General features: G+C 36.0%; 3 protein-coding genes across 5 annotated transcripts in view; 2 read left to right on the plus strand and 1 right to left on the minus strand.

Annotated features, from left to right (window-relative positions):
- LOC101737456 (centaurin-gamma-1A) overlaps window positions 1-1552 on the minus strand; it is a 303411-nt gene extending 301859 nt beyond the window's left edge. For both annotated transcript variants that reach the window (XM_038012838.2, XM_038012836.2), the window contains exon 1: window positions 1077-1552. In XM_038012838.2, coding sequence (XP_037868766.1) covers window positions 1077-1272 — 196 coding nt within the window. In that variant the 5' untranslated portion in view covers window positions 1273-1552. The remainder of the gene's footprint in view (window positions 1-1076) is intronic.
- Window positions 1-17456, plus strand: part of NimB (nimrod B) — a 660573-nt gene that overhangs the window by 287294 nt on the left and 355823 nt on the right. The window lies entirely within an intron of this gene.
- Window positions 7250-17456, plus strand: part of LOC692400 (ecdysteroid-inducible angiotensin-converting enzyme-related gene product) — a 73316-nt gene continuing 63109 nt past the window's right edge. For both annotated transcript variants that reach the window (XM_062669976.1, XM_062669977.1), the window contains exon 1: window positions 7250-7390. In XM_062669976.1, the coding sequence (XP_062525960.1) occupies window positions 7376-7390 (15 nt within the window). In that variant the 5' untranslated portion in view covers window positions 7250-7375. The remainder of the gene's footprint in view (window positions 7391-17456) is intronic.

Consider the following 17456-nt stretch of genomic DNA (forward strand, 5'->3'; position numbering starts at 1 on the left):
CGAAACGCATTACTGCTTCCAGCAGAAATAGGCAGGGTGGTGGTACCTACCCGTGCGGACTTACAAGACGTCCTTACCACCAGTAACTACGCAAATATCACGTTTACGGTTTTTTTTATTGCACCATATTAATCCTTAATGGTGGAAGTCATTAGTGAAAGTCAGTTAAATACCATTTAAAAAAATTATACCTGGATATGAACACCGACCCAGTTGCATCGCTCAACACGAATGAACCGAGCGTCTTATCCTTAGACCACCACGACTTCAAAACATATCCCAGCTAGTTACAGTATCCCAGTCATTACCGAAATTCAAAATTCTGTGACCTAGAATTTATTGCACAAAATAATTTATAACCGCATTACGTCAACGTGTCAGATTTCAATTTTAAAATGTAATCTCTAGTATTGATCGTGTTCATTTTGGCTTCGTGATGGCAAACGGTCACTGCGAAATCATAAAGCGGTTTATAATTTCACGCGACTATCAACCATCCTAGTGTCCACTCAAAATCTTTGATATTAATAATTTAAATGACCCTAACCTTTCGAAAAATAAATGGATTAAACTGTTTTGCAAATCTAGGTTTCATATACAATTAAATTTTACAAACATTTCGTAAAATATAATGGTGATAATTAAGTAAAAAAATATTATAAGCGATTGAAATTGATTGTACGAGTAATTTAATATTGTCATTTAAAATAATTTTTATTTTTAACTTTAAAATTTAATATTTTTGTTTATTATTTAAGTGCACAATATTCTTAAATCGAAAATTTAAATAGCATCATCACAAACAGATCCGTATTCGATTTGGCGTACTAACAGTTGACTTTTTAACGACCTACAGTTTTATTAATGTTAATAATTGTTAACACAACATTAGTTTGTTATCATTGATAACTTGTCAACAGTTTGTAACATGCTAGTGGCCGTCTGCAATTTCTACAACTTGTTCTAACAATATAGGTTATCCAGCATGCCTTATCTAAATAAACAACAATATCGTCTCCCTAGAAACCGATGATGTTCTTTTCAACTAAACAAAAAGCATAATTTACACTACGTACCTTCAATGGCAACGACGTGATCTCTTATCTGCTGAGCGAGCAGTGGATCAGGCACCAACTCGACCAGATCGTAAAGCGCGTATATCGATGGATGTACACTTTCAAACCGCTGTATCTCTTGTCGTATCGACAAAGATGTATTCAGGCAAGCCTGAGAATGCTGCCGGCTGCACATATTACCCCTGTAGCCGAACATTTATCCAGATAAATGTGTACGTACAAACACTCCACGACACTAAAAATGCATTCTCGGTTTACGCTCTACGTGAGCAATCCACCGGTCATTTTTGATCATTAACTTAACAATGCACTTGAATACACGTTAGTGTGGTTCGTTACAAGAAGAAGACACTGTCAACACAAAACACTATTGGTATCAGTTAGAATGAACATGTAAATAAACAATCTACACGCTTTCGAACACCGACATAAACACACCGCCTCATCGGCAGCCATTACCGGACTGTCGCGTTTTTGCCCAGCCAGGAATGGACGGGGTTGCCCATTTAATAAAATTTTCCGAAACTAAACATGTAAATTACAAAATTTGTATGCACTATTGTGTGAACTAGTCAACTAGCTTATGTATTCAAGTCAAATTTTCTGTACATTACAGTGATAGTTTTTTGATCATATTGAAAAAAAAAACTAACTGAATATTATTATGCACGACAATTGCCTATTTAGGTAATATTTCCAAATTGTTATTGTTTTACAAAGCAAAGTTTGATTTGATACAAAACAAATTAATTTAGGTCATCATAAAATATGTAATAATTGAAATAAAAAAATAAACGACTTCAACTAGATTTATTTTATGATTTATTTAAACCATACCTTTTTGTTTATTTTCTAAATGATAAAAGTCTTGTCAAAAGTTTGATTTGATTTTAAAGTATAAAAAGATCTTGTTTACATAGTTTCAAATATTAATAGTGAAAGGCAAGAGTTTAGCTGTGTTTTTCTGAGTGATAGTAACCACTTTCCACAAGTGGGTCGTTAACCGATAACGGATGATATCAAATTTTATTACAAACAAAAAACATATCAACGTGATTATTATTTCTAATGATCTTTTTTGTTGTTGTTGTGATGGCGATAAATTTTAAATGACAGAGAAATTTCAAAGGCTGGTAGCACTAATTCAGTGCATGATTCAAAGACGAACAGAGATTTTTAATTTAGCGACATCTATTGGATTTTATATAAACTTCTACGTTGCAAAGCTATTGGTGTGACATTTTTAGTTTTCTAAAATTGTACCAGGGTGCGGTATTTTAAATAAAAGTAATGTTTAAATTATCCCTAAAAATGTTATTAAATAATAAAACCTAAGGACTCGTTCAGTAATTATCGAAAAACTTGTTTTTTTTTTAAATTGAAGAGTGCAGCATATACGTCACACTAAGTGTATTTAGTTAAGACTACTGCAGTAAGCTACGAGTGAGCATGAAAGGACCTTTTGGCAGGAACCTGAAGAGTGAAATTGTGTTATTGTTTTGTTTTGTTAATTTAGCGTTTTTAAGCTATTGCATAGCTTTTATCGCGGGCCTTGAGCGCGGCGACCGAATCATGAAATTCCGTAACGAAAAAAATCTAACACCCCTCACTCCGCCTACCATGTAGCTCGCGTTCAACACATTCACACGTTGCGCTTGTGTAGTATTTGTGAATAAGCGCGTGGCGTGACGTCACACTGCATTCGCATCATGAAAAGTCTGCCCATCTCTCTCTCGCGCGGTCTAGCTTCTGAGTGTGAAGGGGACAGTTAAGGTTTTGCCTTTATTAATGTTTAATATAGTGTGGTCTTATTTTTATTATTGTTTTAATATTAAATTATTATTGTCTAATTGTAATTGCATAAGTTGATAAAAAATGCTATGCAATAGCTTTACCGCGGCAGTTCCCGAGTGCCACACGTTTTTTTTTATGTTTAAAGTTTGATGATGGTGACCTATAAATTTTTCTAATACATGGTGACATCTAAATTATTGGGAAAATTTAACACAGGCATTGGACGCAGCGTCTCGGTCTTCTCCAAATATTACATTCAAGTTTCAGTAAATAACCACCATTGTACTGAGCCTTTATTCCATCCCATCTCATTTCGTTTCATTTGACATAAGATGGAAATCTCATCTTGTTTTATTTAATTTCATGACAATTTCTTGCGGTCTCAAATGAATTAACTCTTTTATTTATTTTTATTGCTTAGATAGGTGGACGAGCTCACAGTCCACCTGGTGTTAAGTGATTACTGGAACCCATAGACATCTACAACGTAAATGCGCTACCCACCTTGAGATATAAGTTCTAAGGTCTCAGTATACTTAGTCTGGCCATAAATACTGTTACAAAGGAAAACAAAAAAAAAATCTATGGCAAATAACATTTATTACTTTTACAGTGTGTTAGTTTAATACATAAATATAAAACAATTTAAAGTATAAAAAGCTTATTCGAAGTGGTCTCCATTGGCTGCAAAACAGTCCTTTAAACGTTGAGGCCAGTTATCAATAGATGCACGCTCTCTTTCCATGGGAAAATTTTTAACTGCCAATCGTACGGATTGTTTTAGGAACTCCAAATTATCAAGGCGTTTAGAGCAAGCCGTTCTCTCTAAAACTGACAATAAATCATAATCCAGCGGATTAAGATCGGGACTAGACGACGGCCAGTCTTCAGCTCTGATAAAGTCCGAAACGTTCGTTTCCAACCAAAACTGCGTGGACCGAGCTTTATGATCTGGCGCCGAGTCTTGCTGGAAGGAACATTCTTGATTATTGAACATGGTGTTGTTAAGGGGCTTCACTACCTTCTCAAGAATGGTATCTTAATACACTTGTGCCGATGTTTTGATACCTTTTTCGCAAAAGTATGGCCCAATCACTCCTTCATAGCTAATACCCCACCAAACCATCACTGAAGTCGGATAGTGCCCACGTTGCACTCTGTCGACTAATTGGGAAGCTTCCTTAGAGCTTTGAGCATAAATACGGTCATTTTGTTTGTTAAAATGTTGCTCAATTGTAAAAAATTTCTCATCCATAATCAAAATTTTTGTATGACCTCCCTTTGCGTACCGCTTCAGTAGTTATTTCGATTTTACCACCCTATTCTCTTTTAAATTATCAGTTAAGAAATGACCAGTACGTCTCTTATAGGCTGCAAGTCCTAAGTCATCTTTTAAAATACGCGACATGGTTCTAGGTGCTATCTTCATCTCCCGAGATAAAATCTTTTGCTTTCGGACAGGATTTCTTCGAATTTTTTCACTTACTGCTTTGCCCACCTTTTTCGTACGAACACTACATGGACGGCCAGATCTTTTTCTGTCACAAACAGAGGAGGTCTCATTGCACCTATTAATAGCCCGGTACACAAACATTTTACTAATATCAAGCGTATGGAGAGTTTTAAAAATTGCATTTGGCTCCATACCTACTTTGTGAAATACAATCACAGCGATTCGGTTCTCTTTATCACCCCACTCCATTTTAATATCGTAAAATATTGTACAATGTATTGGCGCCAAAATGAAAAAACTCAATGAGCAATCATATAAAAATTACAGATTCCAAATTCAAATGTAATATTTTGTTTATTTTAATTGTAACAGTATTTATGGCCAGACTAAGTAATTACAACGGCTGCTTCACCCTTCAAACCGAAACGTGTTACTGCTTCACGGCAGAAATAGGCAGGGTGGTGGTACCTACCCGTCCGGACTCACAAGAGGTCCTACCAACAGTAATAACGCAAATTATAATTTTGTAGGTTTGATTTTTATTACACGATGTTATTCCTTCACCGTGGAAGTCAATCATTAGAATTAGAAAAATTGGTACCCGCCTGCGGGATTCGAACTTCGGTGCATCGCTACATACGAATGCATCGGACGTCTTATCCTTTAGGCCACGACGACTTTAACTTTAAATCATTTCGCTATAAATCATTTATAAATAGCTTAATTATGGTATTTATTTTATGAAGATTTTTATAAATTCGGCACTGGCAACAATCGCAAAAAGCCAACTGCCATACTTAAAAAAGAAGAAGAAGAGCAATGAACGTAATCATCCAGCGATTGTTGTTATCTACTTCTTCTGTACACTTGAAAATATCATCTTCTCAATCTGTCTCGAACCTACAATCTCAAGTCATATTGCCACTCAGCTGTAGCACTATGAGAGCGATTTCGATACAACTAGAGGTCCCGCAGTAGTCGAAATTCGACTATAATTAATTGGAATTGTAAGCTTGTACACTATTATGATTGTATTTTATACTTCTATAATCACAAATTTCGCCAAGACTACACTATAAAAATATTAACAAAGACAAACAATATTTAATCTCAATTTGACAACAGACGTCAAGAACAAAAGTTTGACAATAAATATTATGCATGCGTGTGTGCGTCAAATACATGGTATGTAGTGTGTGTAATGTTTTCTTTATTGATTTAATGTATCTTTTATGCATTATTTTAAAAAAATATTAGCATTGTGCACTTCTTCTCTATATTCTCTATAAGTGTGGAAAATTTCATACTCCTCCGTCCGCGCAATTTTCGTAAAAAGGGATACAAAATTTTTGCTTCACGTATTAATATATAGATAATGCTATTCATGTTTGTAAAACAGGGCGGCACGTTTTCTTTGCTAGTCGAATAAATTGATACTTGCACAACGGTGAGGTGCGATAATACGGGTTAGTTTGTTTGTTATGATAATAGATTAATTGTAACGTTCTTGTGAAATAAGGCTTTATTTTAACCATAGAATACTACAGGAGATTTTTTTTAAATAAAAAGTAAATCTAATATGGCGGCTGTCGGTGGTACGCAAAAGTAACTGCGTATACGAAGCGGCTAAGAACAAGAATCTGCTATAAAAATATTTAAAAACAAATGCTTAAAAATTAAGAGACAGAGTGAGGAGACGCGACAAATAGTTTACTCGTAAAATTGCGTATTCAGTGTAATTTTTATTTTAGTTGGTCATAGACAGACAAAATCTTTACCAACCCCGTTTTAAGTCCGCAACGGAGATAGTAGACAACAAACACTTAAATATTAAGATTATCCGTATCTTTATTTGAATTTATTCAACGTACATTAAAAAAATCACAAAAAAGATCATAAACAGAAAAGATCTTTGCGTACCCCGTTTTAAGTCCGCAACGGAGACAGTAGAAACATCTTAACGTCGCCACCCAAAGAACAAACACTTAAATATTAAGATTATCCGTATCATTATTTGAATTTATTCAACGTGCATTAAAAAAATCACAAAAAAGAAATAGAACAGAGGTTTCACTAACCGCTTTTTAATCGCGGTCCGCGTTGTTTAAGCTGTTTGATTCTGAATGTAATTCCCGCGAATTTTGCTGTCGTTCAAAACTTAAGTGAAATATGTCGAAGTACTAGTTATAATAAATCTATCTATCTTCTATCTATATATATAAAAATGAATTGCTGTTCATTAGTCTCGCTAAAACTCGAGAACGGCTGGACCGATTTGGCTTATTTTGCTCTTGAATTATTTGTGGAAGTCCAGAGAAGGTTTGAAAAGTAAGATAAATATGAAAATGCTCGGAATTAAATAAATATAACAATTTTGTTTTTCCTCTGATGTGTCCCCCGTCGGACGGATTCCTTTTGTTTGTTTTAAGTTTATTGTATACAAAAGCTTTATTTATAGATTGAGGCACTACGAAGTCTGCCGGGTCAGCTAGTAATAAAATAAAATAAAAAGCCTTTTATTTCCTGCTAAAATACAAAGTAAATAGGTATTTAATAATTTTATTTTTCTTCACTAATGTTCGGCAGGAACCCATTAAACATGATGAAGGCCTCCTCCAAGTCCTTCCATTTGGTTCTATTTTGGGCTACCTGTATCCATCGAGGGCCAACAATAGCTTTTATATCGTCTTCCATTTTTATATCGGGCGACCTTTTTTTCTTTTCCCTTGTTCTCAAGCCCACTTCCACATCAAGTTTCTGGCATATTCAAGAGCATCTATAGATTTTGTTTTTTCTCTAATTCTTGTGTGCCTGATTCTATGAATCTTTCTTATATCCAGCAGACTTCGCTCCATTCCTCGTTGGCAGGACTAGTTACTTTCTAATAAATCCCACCCGATATCACAACAATGTTTTATGTATTTTATTTTCTGTCGCTTCTCACTGTTAGTGGCTAGTAATTTAGTAATTTATTTAGTGCGCGTCTAGCGTCGGTCGCGAGTAGTCGTTCATACGAATCAGTGTTGTGTCTGGTTTTTTCAATGCAGTAATAATGTTGAAATTCAAGGTAAGTAATGTGTACGTATAAATTAAGTTTCAGTTGGTTTCGTGTTGTGGTGATAAGGCTCACCGTGAGATGCCAGGATAGGTGCCATAAGTTTTAGACAGAGCAGCAGATTTTGGCGGGAATCGGACATTTGAGTGGATGGCCGTTGCATAAGGATTTTTTCAGTGGATTCCAACCTGCAGACCACCTTAAATCCTCACGTGGATGATGTTTCCGCTATTCAATGACCCCAAAAAGTGCCATCAGTTAGATAATAAATGCAATCTGTAGTACGAAAATCCACAACCAATTTTTATTCCAGATTATTTACTTGCATATTTTTAGTATTTATTTGTATTTAATCGTATGTAAGTCTATCTTAAATTGTATTTATTTTTCAAATGTGTATATAAGTATATTTTTTTATGTAAGTTTAGTAAGATATAGCACCGTCCAGTTCGCTTATTCAAAGCAAGGTTGCCTGGAAGAGATCGCTTTCAGCGATAAGGCCGCCAATTTATGTCACCGACTATTATTTGTTTTATCTGCTTACTCTGTACATATTATGGTGTTGAATAAAGTGTTATATTATATTATTATCATTAGCACCTTAACGAAAAATGACGACAATTTTTTTTAATACATAATGTCACTGATCTTAACGTAATGTAGTTTACACGGATAAGTTCCATTATCATGCCTGTTTTTGTTGTGAAAGACGGGTTAGTCTCCATAAATTACAATTGAGTCTTCAACCGTGTGTCCCGATATGGGAGGCAGCATTCAATTCATAGCTTCGTGAGGCAGCAGGCTTATCTCTTCAAATTAAACACAGCTACTAAAATAATTGTTAATGTATTTTGTTATAAAAAATTTAGTTTTAATTGTATTTTCGTGGAAGCCTGTCATTGGCTTTCAGTTTTTTTTAATCTGTGATCAGCACAGATTATATTTTATGTTGGTTCATTCTTATTAAATAGACTTTGGGGAGACTATTTTGACGTTAATCAATGAATTTCCGTTGTGTCAAAATTATATATTTCTAATTTATGTAATCGCGAGAGATCAAAGGAAATTGTATTAAATATAAATATTGTATTTTGTTGAAATGAGGTAGGTCTATGCGAATATAATTGTAAATAGATATGCTTTAACAAAAACAGACTTCAAATAGAAAAAAAAATATATTCCAAAACAAATTAATATACACTAAAAACAATAATTATCGAAAACGGTTGGCGTGATATTTAGTTATTGAGTTATTCATCTATTTGTCGCGCACGTACTTAATGCAAATTTAAGACTTATAAGGCTCTCATGGATACTATTATCAGAACTGGACTAAATTAAAATGGAACCACACGGGAAGCGTCAGCTTTTTAATAAAAAAGAATCATCAAAATCGACTCACCCAGTCAAGAGTTATGAGGTGACAAACAAAAAAAACATACAGTCGAATTGAGAACCTCCTCCTTTTTGAAGTCGGTTAAAAAACATTACAATCGGCCCGAACGTTACATTAATATTTATCTATACATACATATAAATAAAATTGGAGTGTCTGTTTGTAATATTGGAATAGCTTCTTTTATACTACATGCATATGAATATACAGGGTTACAGGTTAAGTCGACCTATTCCCGTTAAGGGCGTGTAGCTTACATCGTTTCTGACTAATTTGACTATGACACACCCTACCCTAAATCTAACCGATCTGGAGATATTTCAATTTAATTGCTTTTTATAAAAAATACCCGACTTTCGGCTATCAGCTTAGATATTTTGAAATGTGTAAGTCTTATTATTATTATTACATGATTTTTACTTGTAAAATAAGATGCTGTATGACCCCAATAACCAATATTGTACGTAAAATGAATAAACAAGTCGTTTTAGACGAATAAAACTTATAATACGGAATAAAAAATAAAAAGTGTGTGTGTCCGCTCCGACGCACGACTGGAGTTTACTGGATATAAAAAATTAAACGAAACAATACGAGAAATAGTTCTATATTACGACAACACGATACACTACAGATTATTAACAAATTAACGAGACACAAAACAAACGACTAACAAATATATGAAAATACAATAATGAGAGAAACGCGCGATCAGTACGAGGCTTTGTGGCGGACTGCCGGCGCAGCAGCCCGGCGTCACCTGCGATAACGCGGCCGCGCGTTGGCTCCTGATTGGCGCGCGCACGCATCACGCCATCAGGAGCCAATCAGGCGCATAACGCATTTCGTGTGACATGCTAGTACGATTTTGGTCCCCATAATTTTCATACCCCGGGCCTATATATGTAAATCGATTCTAAAGGAGTAAACTCCAATTAGAAAGATTATTTTTCTTTCAAGGATATCTTAAAAAAATATTATTGCGCCTGTTTGGCAGATGTGCTTAACAATATTTACGTTTCATCAGCTATCCAACGGGGTATAACAATCTAAGGTTTTATCAAAAATTTGTTTTATACACTTAGTTTTATAGGCTACAGGGGAGGCTAAATAAAACAAGTATGTACAAGATACTTCATTTATTAAACTTTCAAGTTCCAACAAAACATCCTAAGGTTTAAATTTCATGCCCAACATGTCCGTGACTGTTTTGCACATATCTTCGCATTATTTTACGAAGTCCAGTTTTTTACACCAGTAATTAATTTCCTTCTCATTTCATTCGCCGCATTAATAATCCTGTCTCTCAATACTTCAATTGATGAAATTGGGTTGGGCTCACTGTACACGAGACTCTTCATGTGTCCCCATACACATAAAAATCCATGGGGGTTAGGTCCGGACTTATGGCTGGCCAGGGTATAGGCCCACCTCGTTCAATTCATTTGTTTGGATAATTTGTGTCTAGCTATTCTCTGGCACTTCTCCTGAAATGCGCAAGGCAGCCGTCATGCTGAAACCACGTCTTGAATCAGATTGAGTGGCAAATCATCTAATAGGTCATTTAGGTCTCCTCGCAGCAAATGTTCATAGTATACCCCATTTAAATTGTCGGGGAGAAAATAAGGCCCAATCAAATGATTGGAAATAATGCCCATCCACACATTCAGGCTGTCTCGCTCGCACGCACTGTATTAACATTGAAGAACAATTGGCGAGGGACTGTTAGAACTGCTACTGGGGGGCTCGCAACTAAATATTTTCTATGATGTTTTATTTAAACCCTAGATTGTTATACCTCGTTGGATAGCTGATGAAACGTAAATATTGTTAAGCACATCTGCCAAACAGGCGCCATAATATTTTTTTAAGATTTCCTTGAAAGAAAAATAATCTTTTTAATTTTTTAGAGAGAGAGAGAGAGAGAGAATACACTTTATTGCACACCAAAACACAATTTACATTCAAAAAAACAATCAAAAAACAGATAAATTTGTACAATAGGCGGTCTTATCGCTAAAAGCGATCTCTTCCAGACAACCGTATAATTTATAGAAATTCTGGAAAATATAAAAAAAATATAGCAGGTATGTTGCGGTGTACTATAGATAATACATTATAGAAAATATATACATACAATAAACAAAATATATACCGTTTACATATAATATGAAATATATACTTATTATTATATACCAATATACATACTTACATACAATACATACTAATATACTTACATACACATAATACATCAACAGTATGGAAATAATAAATGATGATGCAAACAAACAGCACTAAGAAGATAAGTAGTGTTCCTTCACCATTCTTTTAAAACAGTTTAAAGTTTGAGCACTTCTCACTGCATCCGGCAGAGCATTCCACAATCGAACCGCCTGGACGGTGAATGAATGATCAAAGAATGATGATGAATGCGCCGGCATTTTCAGTCTCAGGCTATCCGATGATCTCAGGGAAAAATTATGCGTATCACGTAGGAACTCGAAACGTTCTTTGAGATATATGGGGGCATGGGGGTTAAAGAGAGTACAGTATAGTAATGAAAGGACATGAGTATTGCGGCGAAGGCGAATTGGTAACCACTTGAGTTTAGTGCGAAATTCAGATACATGATCATATTTCCGTAAACCAAATATGAATCTTATGCAGAAATTTTGTAGCCGCTCAAGTTTATCAAGTTGTGTTTCAGTTAAATCAGTATAGCTGGCATCGGCGTAGTCAAGAATTGGAAGAAGGAGAGATTGTGCAAGCGCAGTTTTAGTGGCAGTTGGAAGAAAATTTCGTAACCGTCTCAAAGATCCAGCTGTTGCAAACACCTTCCGGCTAACCTCTTTTATCTGAGCGTTCCATGAAAGGTTTTTATCAATTAAGATTCCTAAATTTTTCACAGTATCGCTGATAGGAATTGGTACGCCATCAAATAAAATAGCCGGAAGCTGCGACCATTTCACTTTCGAACACAATCTTGAACTGCCGACAACAATGACCTGTGTCTTCGACGGGTTCACCCTCAATCCATGCGAATTACTCCAACGGGATAGTATTGATAAGTCATTATTCAGCGTCTTCATCGCGTTGGTCAGTTCTGACAAAGAAGTTTGTGTATAGATCTGTAGATCATCTGCATACAGGTGGTAGGAAGAAGTAATTTGTATAGAAATAGAATTTATAAAAATTGAAAAAAGTAAAGGGGATAAAACGCCACCCTGCGGTACACCTACGTGCGTTTCACACCATGAAGAATAGGCATTCTCACAGTGAATACGCTGTCGGCGACCAGACAGGTAACTTCGAAACCAATCAACCACGGTCGGAGATATGTTAATGGAGCTAAGGATGGCTAGAAGTATGTCGAAATCAACGGTGCCAAATGCATTACTGAAATCCAGCAATGCCAACACCGTCAGTTTCCCACTCTCCATGCCAAGTCTGATGGCATCCGTAATATTCACCAGGGCTGTGACTGTGCTATGACCAGGACGAAAGCCGGATTGGTAAGGGTTTAAAAGCTGATTCCTTGTAAGAAACTCATTGAGCTGGTTGTGAATCAAGCGTTCTAAAACCTTTGAAAGGAACGGTAAAATGGAAATTGGACGGTATTCTGAAAAGGATATAGGATTCGACTTTTTTGGCAGTGGTGTAATTTGTGCTTCTTTCCAAGCCTTTGGAAAGATGCCGCTAGATAATGAGTGATTGAGGATATGACAGATAACGGGAAGGATTTGGTCGAGGATAGGAAGGATCATATTACGGGCGACACAGTCACTTCCAACTGCATTGGAAGTTATAGATAATATGCTCCGCTTAACATCACAAGCCGTTAGGTGATTAAAAACAAATGGAGAGCAATTTGGGACTGGAAGAGATGAAATATGATTTAATGTTTTTGATTTAGTTGTCCCATCAAAATCGGACGACGCACAGAAATGTTGATTTAATAAATCAATACTCGAATGAGATAAATGAGTGTTATGTTGTGATTTTCCAATCCCCAGTGATCTAAGAAATTTCCAGACTTTAGCTGGATCTCCATTTTCGACAGCACTATGAATATGTTGGCGTTGTGCATCCCTACACACCCTGTTGCAGTGATTACGGATGCGGTGATAATTTGTGCCATTTTCGAGGGTAGGTTTTTTCTTATATTTTAATTTAGCAGCCGCCTTCTTGATTAAGATACTTTTAATTTCATTAGTAAGCCACGGCGCTGGCAAATGTTTTATTCTTACTGGTCGACATGGTGCGTGCTTGTCATATAGACCAGTTAATTTTGCATTGAACTGATCAACTTTCTCATTGATTGAGGTAGAACACGTCAAAGCAGTCCAGTCAATGCTGCCTGCATCTTCTCGAAGACTTTCAATATCCATACCGTTAAAACTGCGCAGCAGAAGAATTTTTGACTTAGCCTTAGGAGGTCGTACTTTGTATGAGACGAAAATGAGATCATGATATGAGAAAGCGTCAGCTGAACATTGTCCATGGTCAGCCACGTAATCAAGAGAAGTAACGAAAATAAGATCAAGAAGTGAAGGAGCACAGTTTGGAAAATGATGTGTCGAGTTCAACGGTAGAATAGTTAAATTTACCGATTCGATCATCGAGTGAAATAAAGTAGTGCGAGAATTCTTTTTAAGGAGGCATGTGTTAAAGTCACCCATGATAATGGTATGAGTATATGAAGGCATTATGTTTTCTAGCAAAGTTTCAAAAGAAGTAAAAAAATCTATACTTGACGAAGGACAATAATAAACACCAAGTAGCATCTTCGTGTGTTGAAGTTCTATTTCAAGAAATAAGTGCTCGCCCGCACATGGCGGTGTAGGCTGTGCCGATACATTAACAACTGTACAATTAAAATATGAACGGATATAAATGGCAACGCCACCACCGCCACCAGTAATACGGTCGTTCCTAAAAAGTTGAAAACCAGGAATGGTATAAGATGTAGACGGAAGACATGGCTTAAGCCAAGATTCTGACACAAGTATAGCATGGATATTCTTAGAATCAAAACTTGCCAGCATGTCAGGGAAATGAGCCGGAATACTCTGGGCATTGATATGAACGACATTAAAATTCCTAGGAACACCAGAGAACCGTGAAGACAATGTTTCTGCTAAAGAAGGCACACTAATATCGCTGTTGTCGCTGTTTGCTGAATAAAAAGTTTCAGATTCACTTGTATCTGTTGAGTTGAGCATATAAGTAGAGAAAATAAGTATATATATATATTATACACAATATCAAAATATCAATACGGTTATGAATATATATACAAATTAATAATACCCACCAACTGGGAAAGTGTCTATGAAATTTAATTTAACTATAATAGACAAAACAAGCCAAAAGACAAACAAAATAACAAAATAAAAGGAAATCAAAGTAGCAAAATAGAATACCTATATAAAATATACGTAGCAATTAGGTAGTATAATCTTATTAGAAAATGAAAACATTAAATAGTAAATACAAAGCAAAAGAAAAAGAAAAAAAGAAAACAAAATAAATAAATAAAAGAAACTAAAATTAAAGAAATACAAATCAGAAGCATGAGTAGCAGTGAAAAGATTACAGTATACTTAAATTCATCTCGACGTTTTCTTTATTAAGCTTCGCTTTAAACTTAATACGTGTAATTTAGCTGTATAGACGAAGATACCTTTGCCACTTGAAAGTTGACAGTTAAAAAATTTTCAATATCATGCACTGTCACTGTCACTCAAATATTTAAATATAAAATTAAATGTACCTACCGACAAAAGGCTAGGTACTTATAAGCTAAAAAACAGGTAGTTTGAAATTAATACTACATTATTAATATTATAAATTATAAACAAAATTAACGATAAAATGTAAAAAAATGATAATTAAAAAGTTTATAAGGAAAGTTAATTTCATTTTGTCACCTGTTAATCCTGTTATACACAAGAAAGGAAACAAACAAGAAGCAAGATTATCACTATCACTTTCTAGCAGCAGCGCGCTTTGCCTTTACCACAGCCGGTTTTGTAACAGCACGCTTATGAGCATCAACCTCAGGGACTGCCTCCGATGTGTTCTTTTGAAGATGATTAAGATCTCGATGTGTAACGACGCGATGTTTGATGCCATCCGCTCCCAAAATGTAGACACAGCCATCCTTGGTCCAGACCTTCTTCATGCCGAATCTACTCCGTGCAGCCATGAAAATGTCGTGCCGCGCTTTCGTCAGAAACTCCGAAATAGTAAAGCCGGTACCCTTTAGTTTTGTTTTAGAAAACCAAACTTGACTGCGCATTTCATACGTTTGGAATTTTATCAGTATGGGACGAGATCCTTCGGATGTTGACAATCTATTCATACGGTGACATCTTCTAATATCAGTTGAGGAGAACTCGGCCAAAGCAAGATGACTGCCTATGAAATTAGACAATACCTGTTCAATTTGCTCACCCTTAGTCTCAGCTACTCCGTGAATGATCAACATTTTTCTACGGCTGCGAGTCTCTGTATTATCTTGCATGCGCGCGAGCATCTCCACCTGCTGTTGCAAGTTATTAAGTGCCTCAGTAATGAATGCCCGAAATGACGAAAATTCCAATGCCAAACTTGATGATGTGGTTGATGGTTCTGGAGACTTGTTGAGCTGGGCTTCGAACTTCGCCATACGTGCATTAAACAGCTCTGACATCTCAGCCAGTGAAGATTCAAGTGGATTCATAGTAACAGAGCAGTGAAGTGTGTAGAAGTAATTAATTGTAAGGATAACACTTTTCCAGCTGGTAGGTACAATCAGTTGTTAGAATAAATCATATAAATAATGGTGCCGTAATTTTTTCTTATTTTACACAATTTCCACAAAAACACAGTATTTTCGTTTCAACACACAACTACCCACTCCCACACACAATTTTTTATTAGATTTTATAAGTTTTAATCGTCTAAAACGACTTGTTTATTCATTTTACGTACAATATTGGTTATTGGGGTCATACAGCATCTTATTTTACAAGTAAAAATCATGTAATAATAATAATAAGACTTACGCATTTCAAAATATCTAAGCTGATAGCCGAAAATCGGGTATTTTTTATAAAAAACAATTAAACTGAAATATCTCCAGATCGGTTAGATTTAGGGTAGGGTGTTTCATAGTCAAATTAGTCAGAAACGATGTAAGCTACACGCTCTTAACGGGAATAGGTCGACTTAACCTGTAACCCTGTATATACGGTACATACCCCAAAACAACATTTTACAATTTTTGTCTGTTTTTCTGTTTGTTCCGGCTAATCTCTGGAACGGCTGGACCGATTTTGACGGGACTTTCACTGATAGGTAGCTGATGATATAAGGAGTAACTTAGCCGCTACTGTTTTAGACTAGCTTCGCCCCGCGGCGTCACCCGCGATACGACAATAACATCGGGTAACATCGCGGGACTCAACTAGTATAACATAATTACATTGTGATTTGCTACGTGTTTATAACGTTATAACTTTTAACAAAAAACAAAACCTATTAAACCACGTAAAATACACGTTTTCCTGTATTTAAATTAAGATCTTTTTGTGTTTAATATCGAGTAGAGTTATGTGAATGTATACTTATTTTAGCACTGAATGTTGTTACAAGGACAACGTTAATTATATTCTATTACATAAAAAATTAATTAGTTTAGTGTGTCTCAGTTTATATTTCGATGTATATTAGCATTTGGATAATGTGAGATCCGCATCACACCGCGTGAGGTCGGGCGAGAGCTTCGGCTTTTAAAAAAATGAGCGGGCTAGATTGCATCCGTTGGTCCGATCAGATCCGCACCGCTTTGGACAGTACAGTGTACAGCGCGCTGCATGACGCCGTGGACAGGGGAAAGTGGAAAAAGATCCTAAGATTGAAGCTCATGGGTGATGGTGGTCACGACCCTCAGACATGAGGAACACGACTCGAGGAGGAGGAGATTGCATCCCCTATGTTACCGCGTTTGCATCACCTGTCTTATAACACTAACAAGGTTCCAAAGGACCACTGATGTCCAATCTGAAGAATCCTCAGAAATCCTCCAGCTACACGCCCATAGCGATAACTTCCTTGCTTTCGAAAGCAATGAAGCGAATAATAAATACGCTACTCCTTGAGTATCATGAGAATTTCCAGTTAAGCATTGACCGGAATAATGTTTTTAAAAAAAAAGAAGGAAATATTTGATAAAATAAAAAAAAAAAGCCCGCTGAGTTTGTTTCGCCGGTTCTTCTCAGGACTGTGGCTTTTTTTGGAACCGGTGGTAGAGTTAACATTTTCTTTTACATTTTGACATTCAATAAGTGTGTTTTTGATGACATCCAAGTTGAAATAAACGATTTTGAATTTGAATTTGAGTTAGGGTCGCTCTGCGATATTCTTGTATACTTTACTCACAGAATGATGGTCTCGAACCTTTCAGTCGAAGTCATAGGGGCGAATAGGGTGATCGAGCTAAGATAAATATTGAGTACACCAATCACGTCTGTTGTCTTAGAACAATTTAGAAATCTTTTCTTGACGTTAGCAAACGAAAACGAATGACAGCTCTTAGGACGGAGGCACCGCTCTTCAAGAAGGCTGGATGGTAAGTGTGATGGCGTCTACGCGCCTCCATCGGCTGGGCTCTGTCGTAGCACGAAGTTAGCCGAGTTC

The sequence above is a fragment of the Bombyx mori genome, chromosome 9 (genome assembly GCF_030269925.1).
Source record: "Bombyx mori chromosome 9, ASM3026992v2".
Taxonomy (NCBI): Eukaryota; Metazoa; Arthropoda; class Insecta; order Lepidoptera; family Bombycidae; genus Bombyx; species Bombyx mori.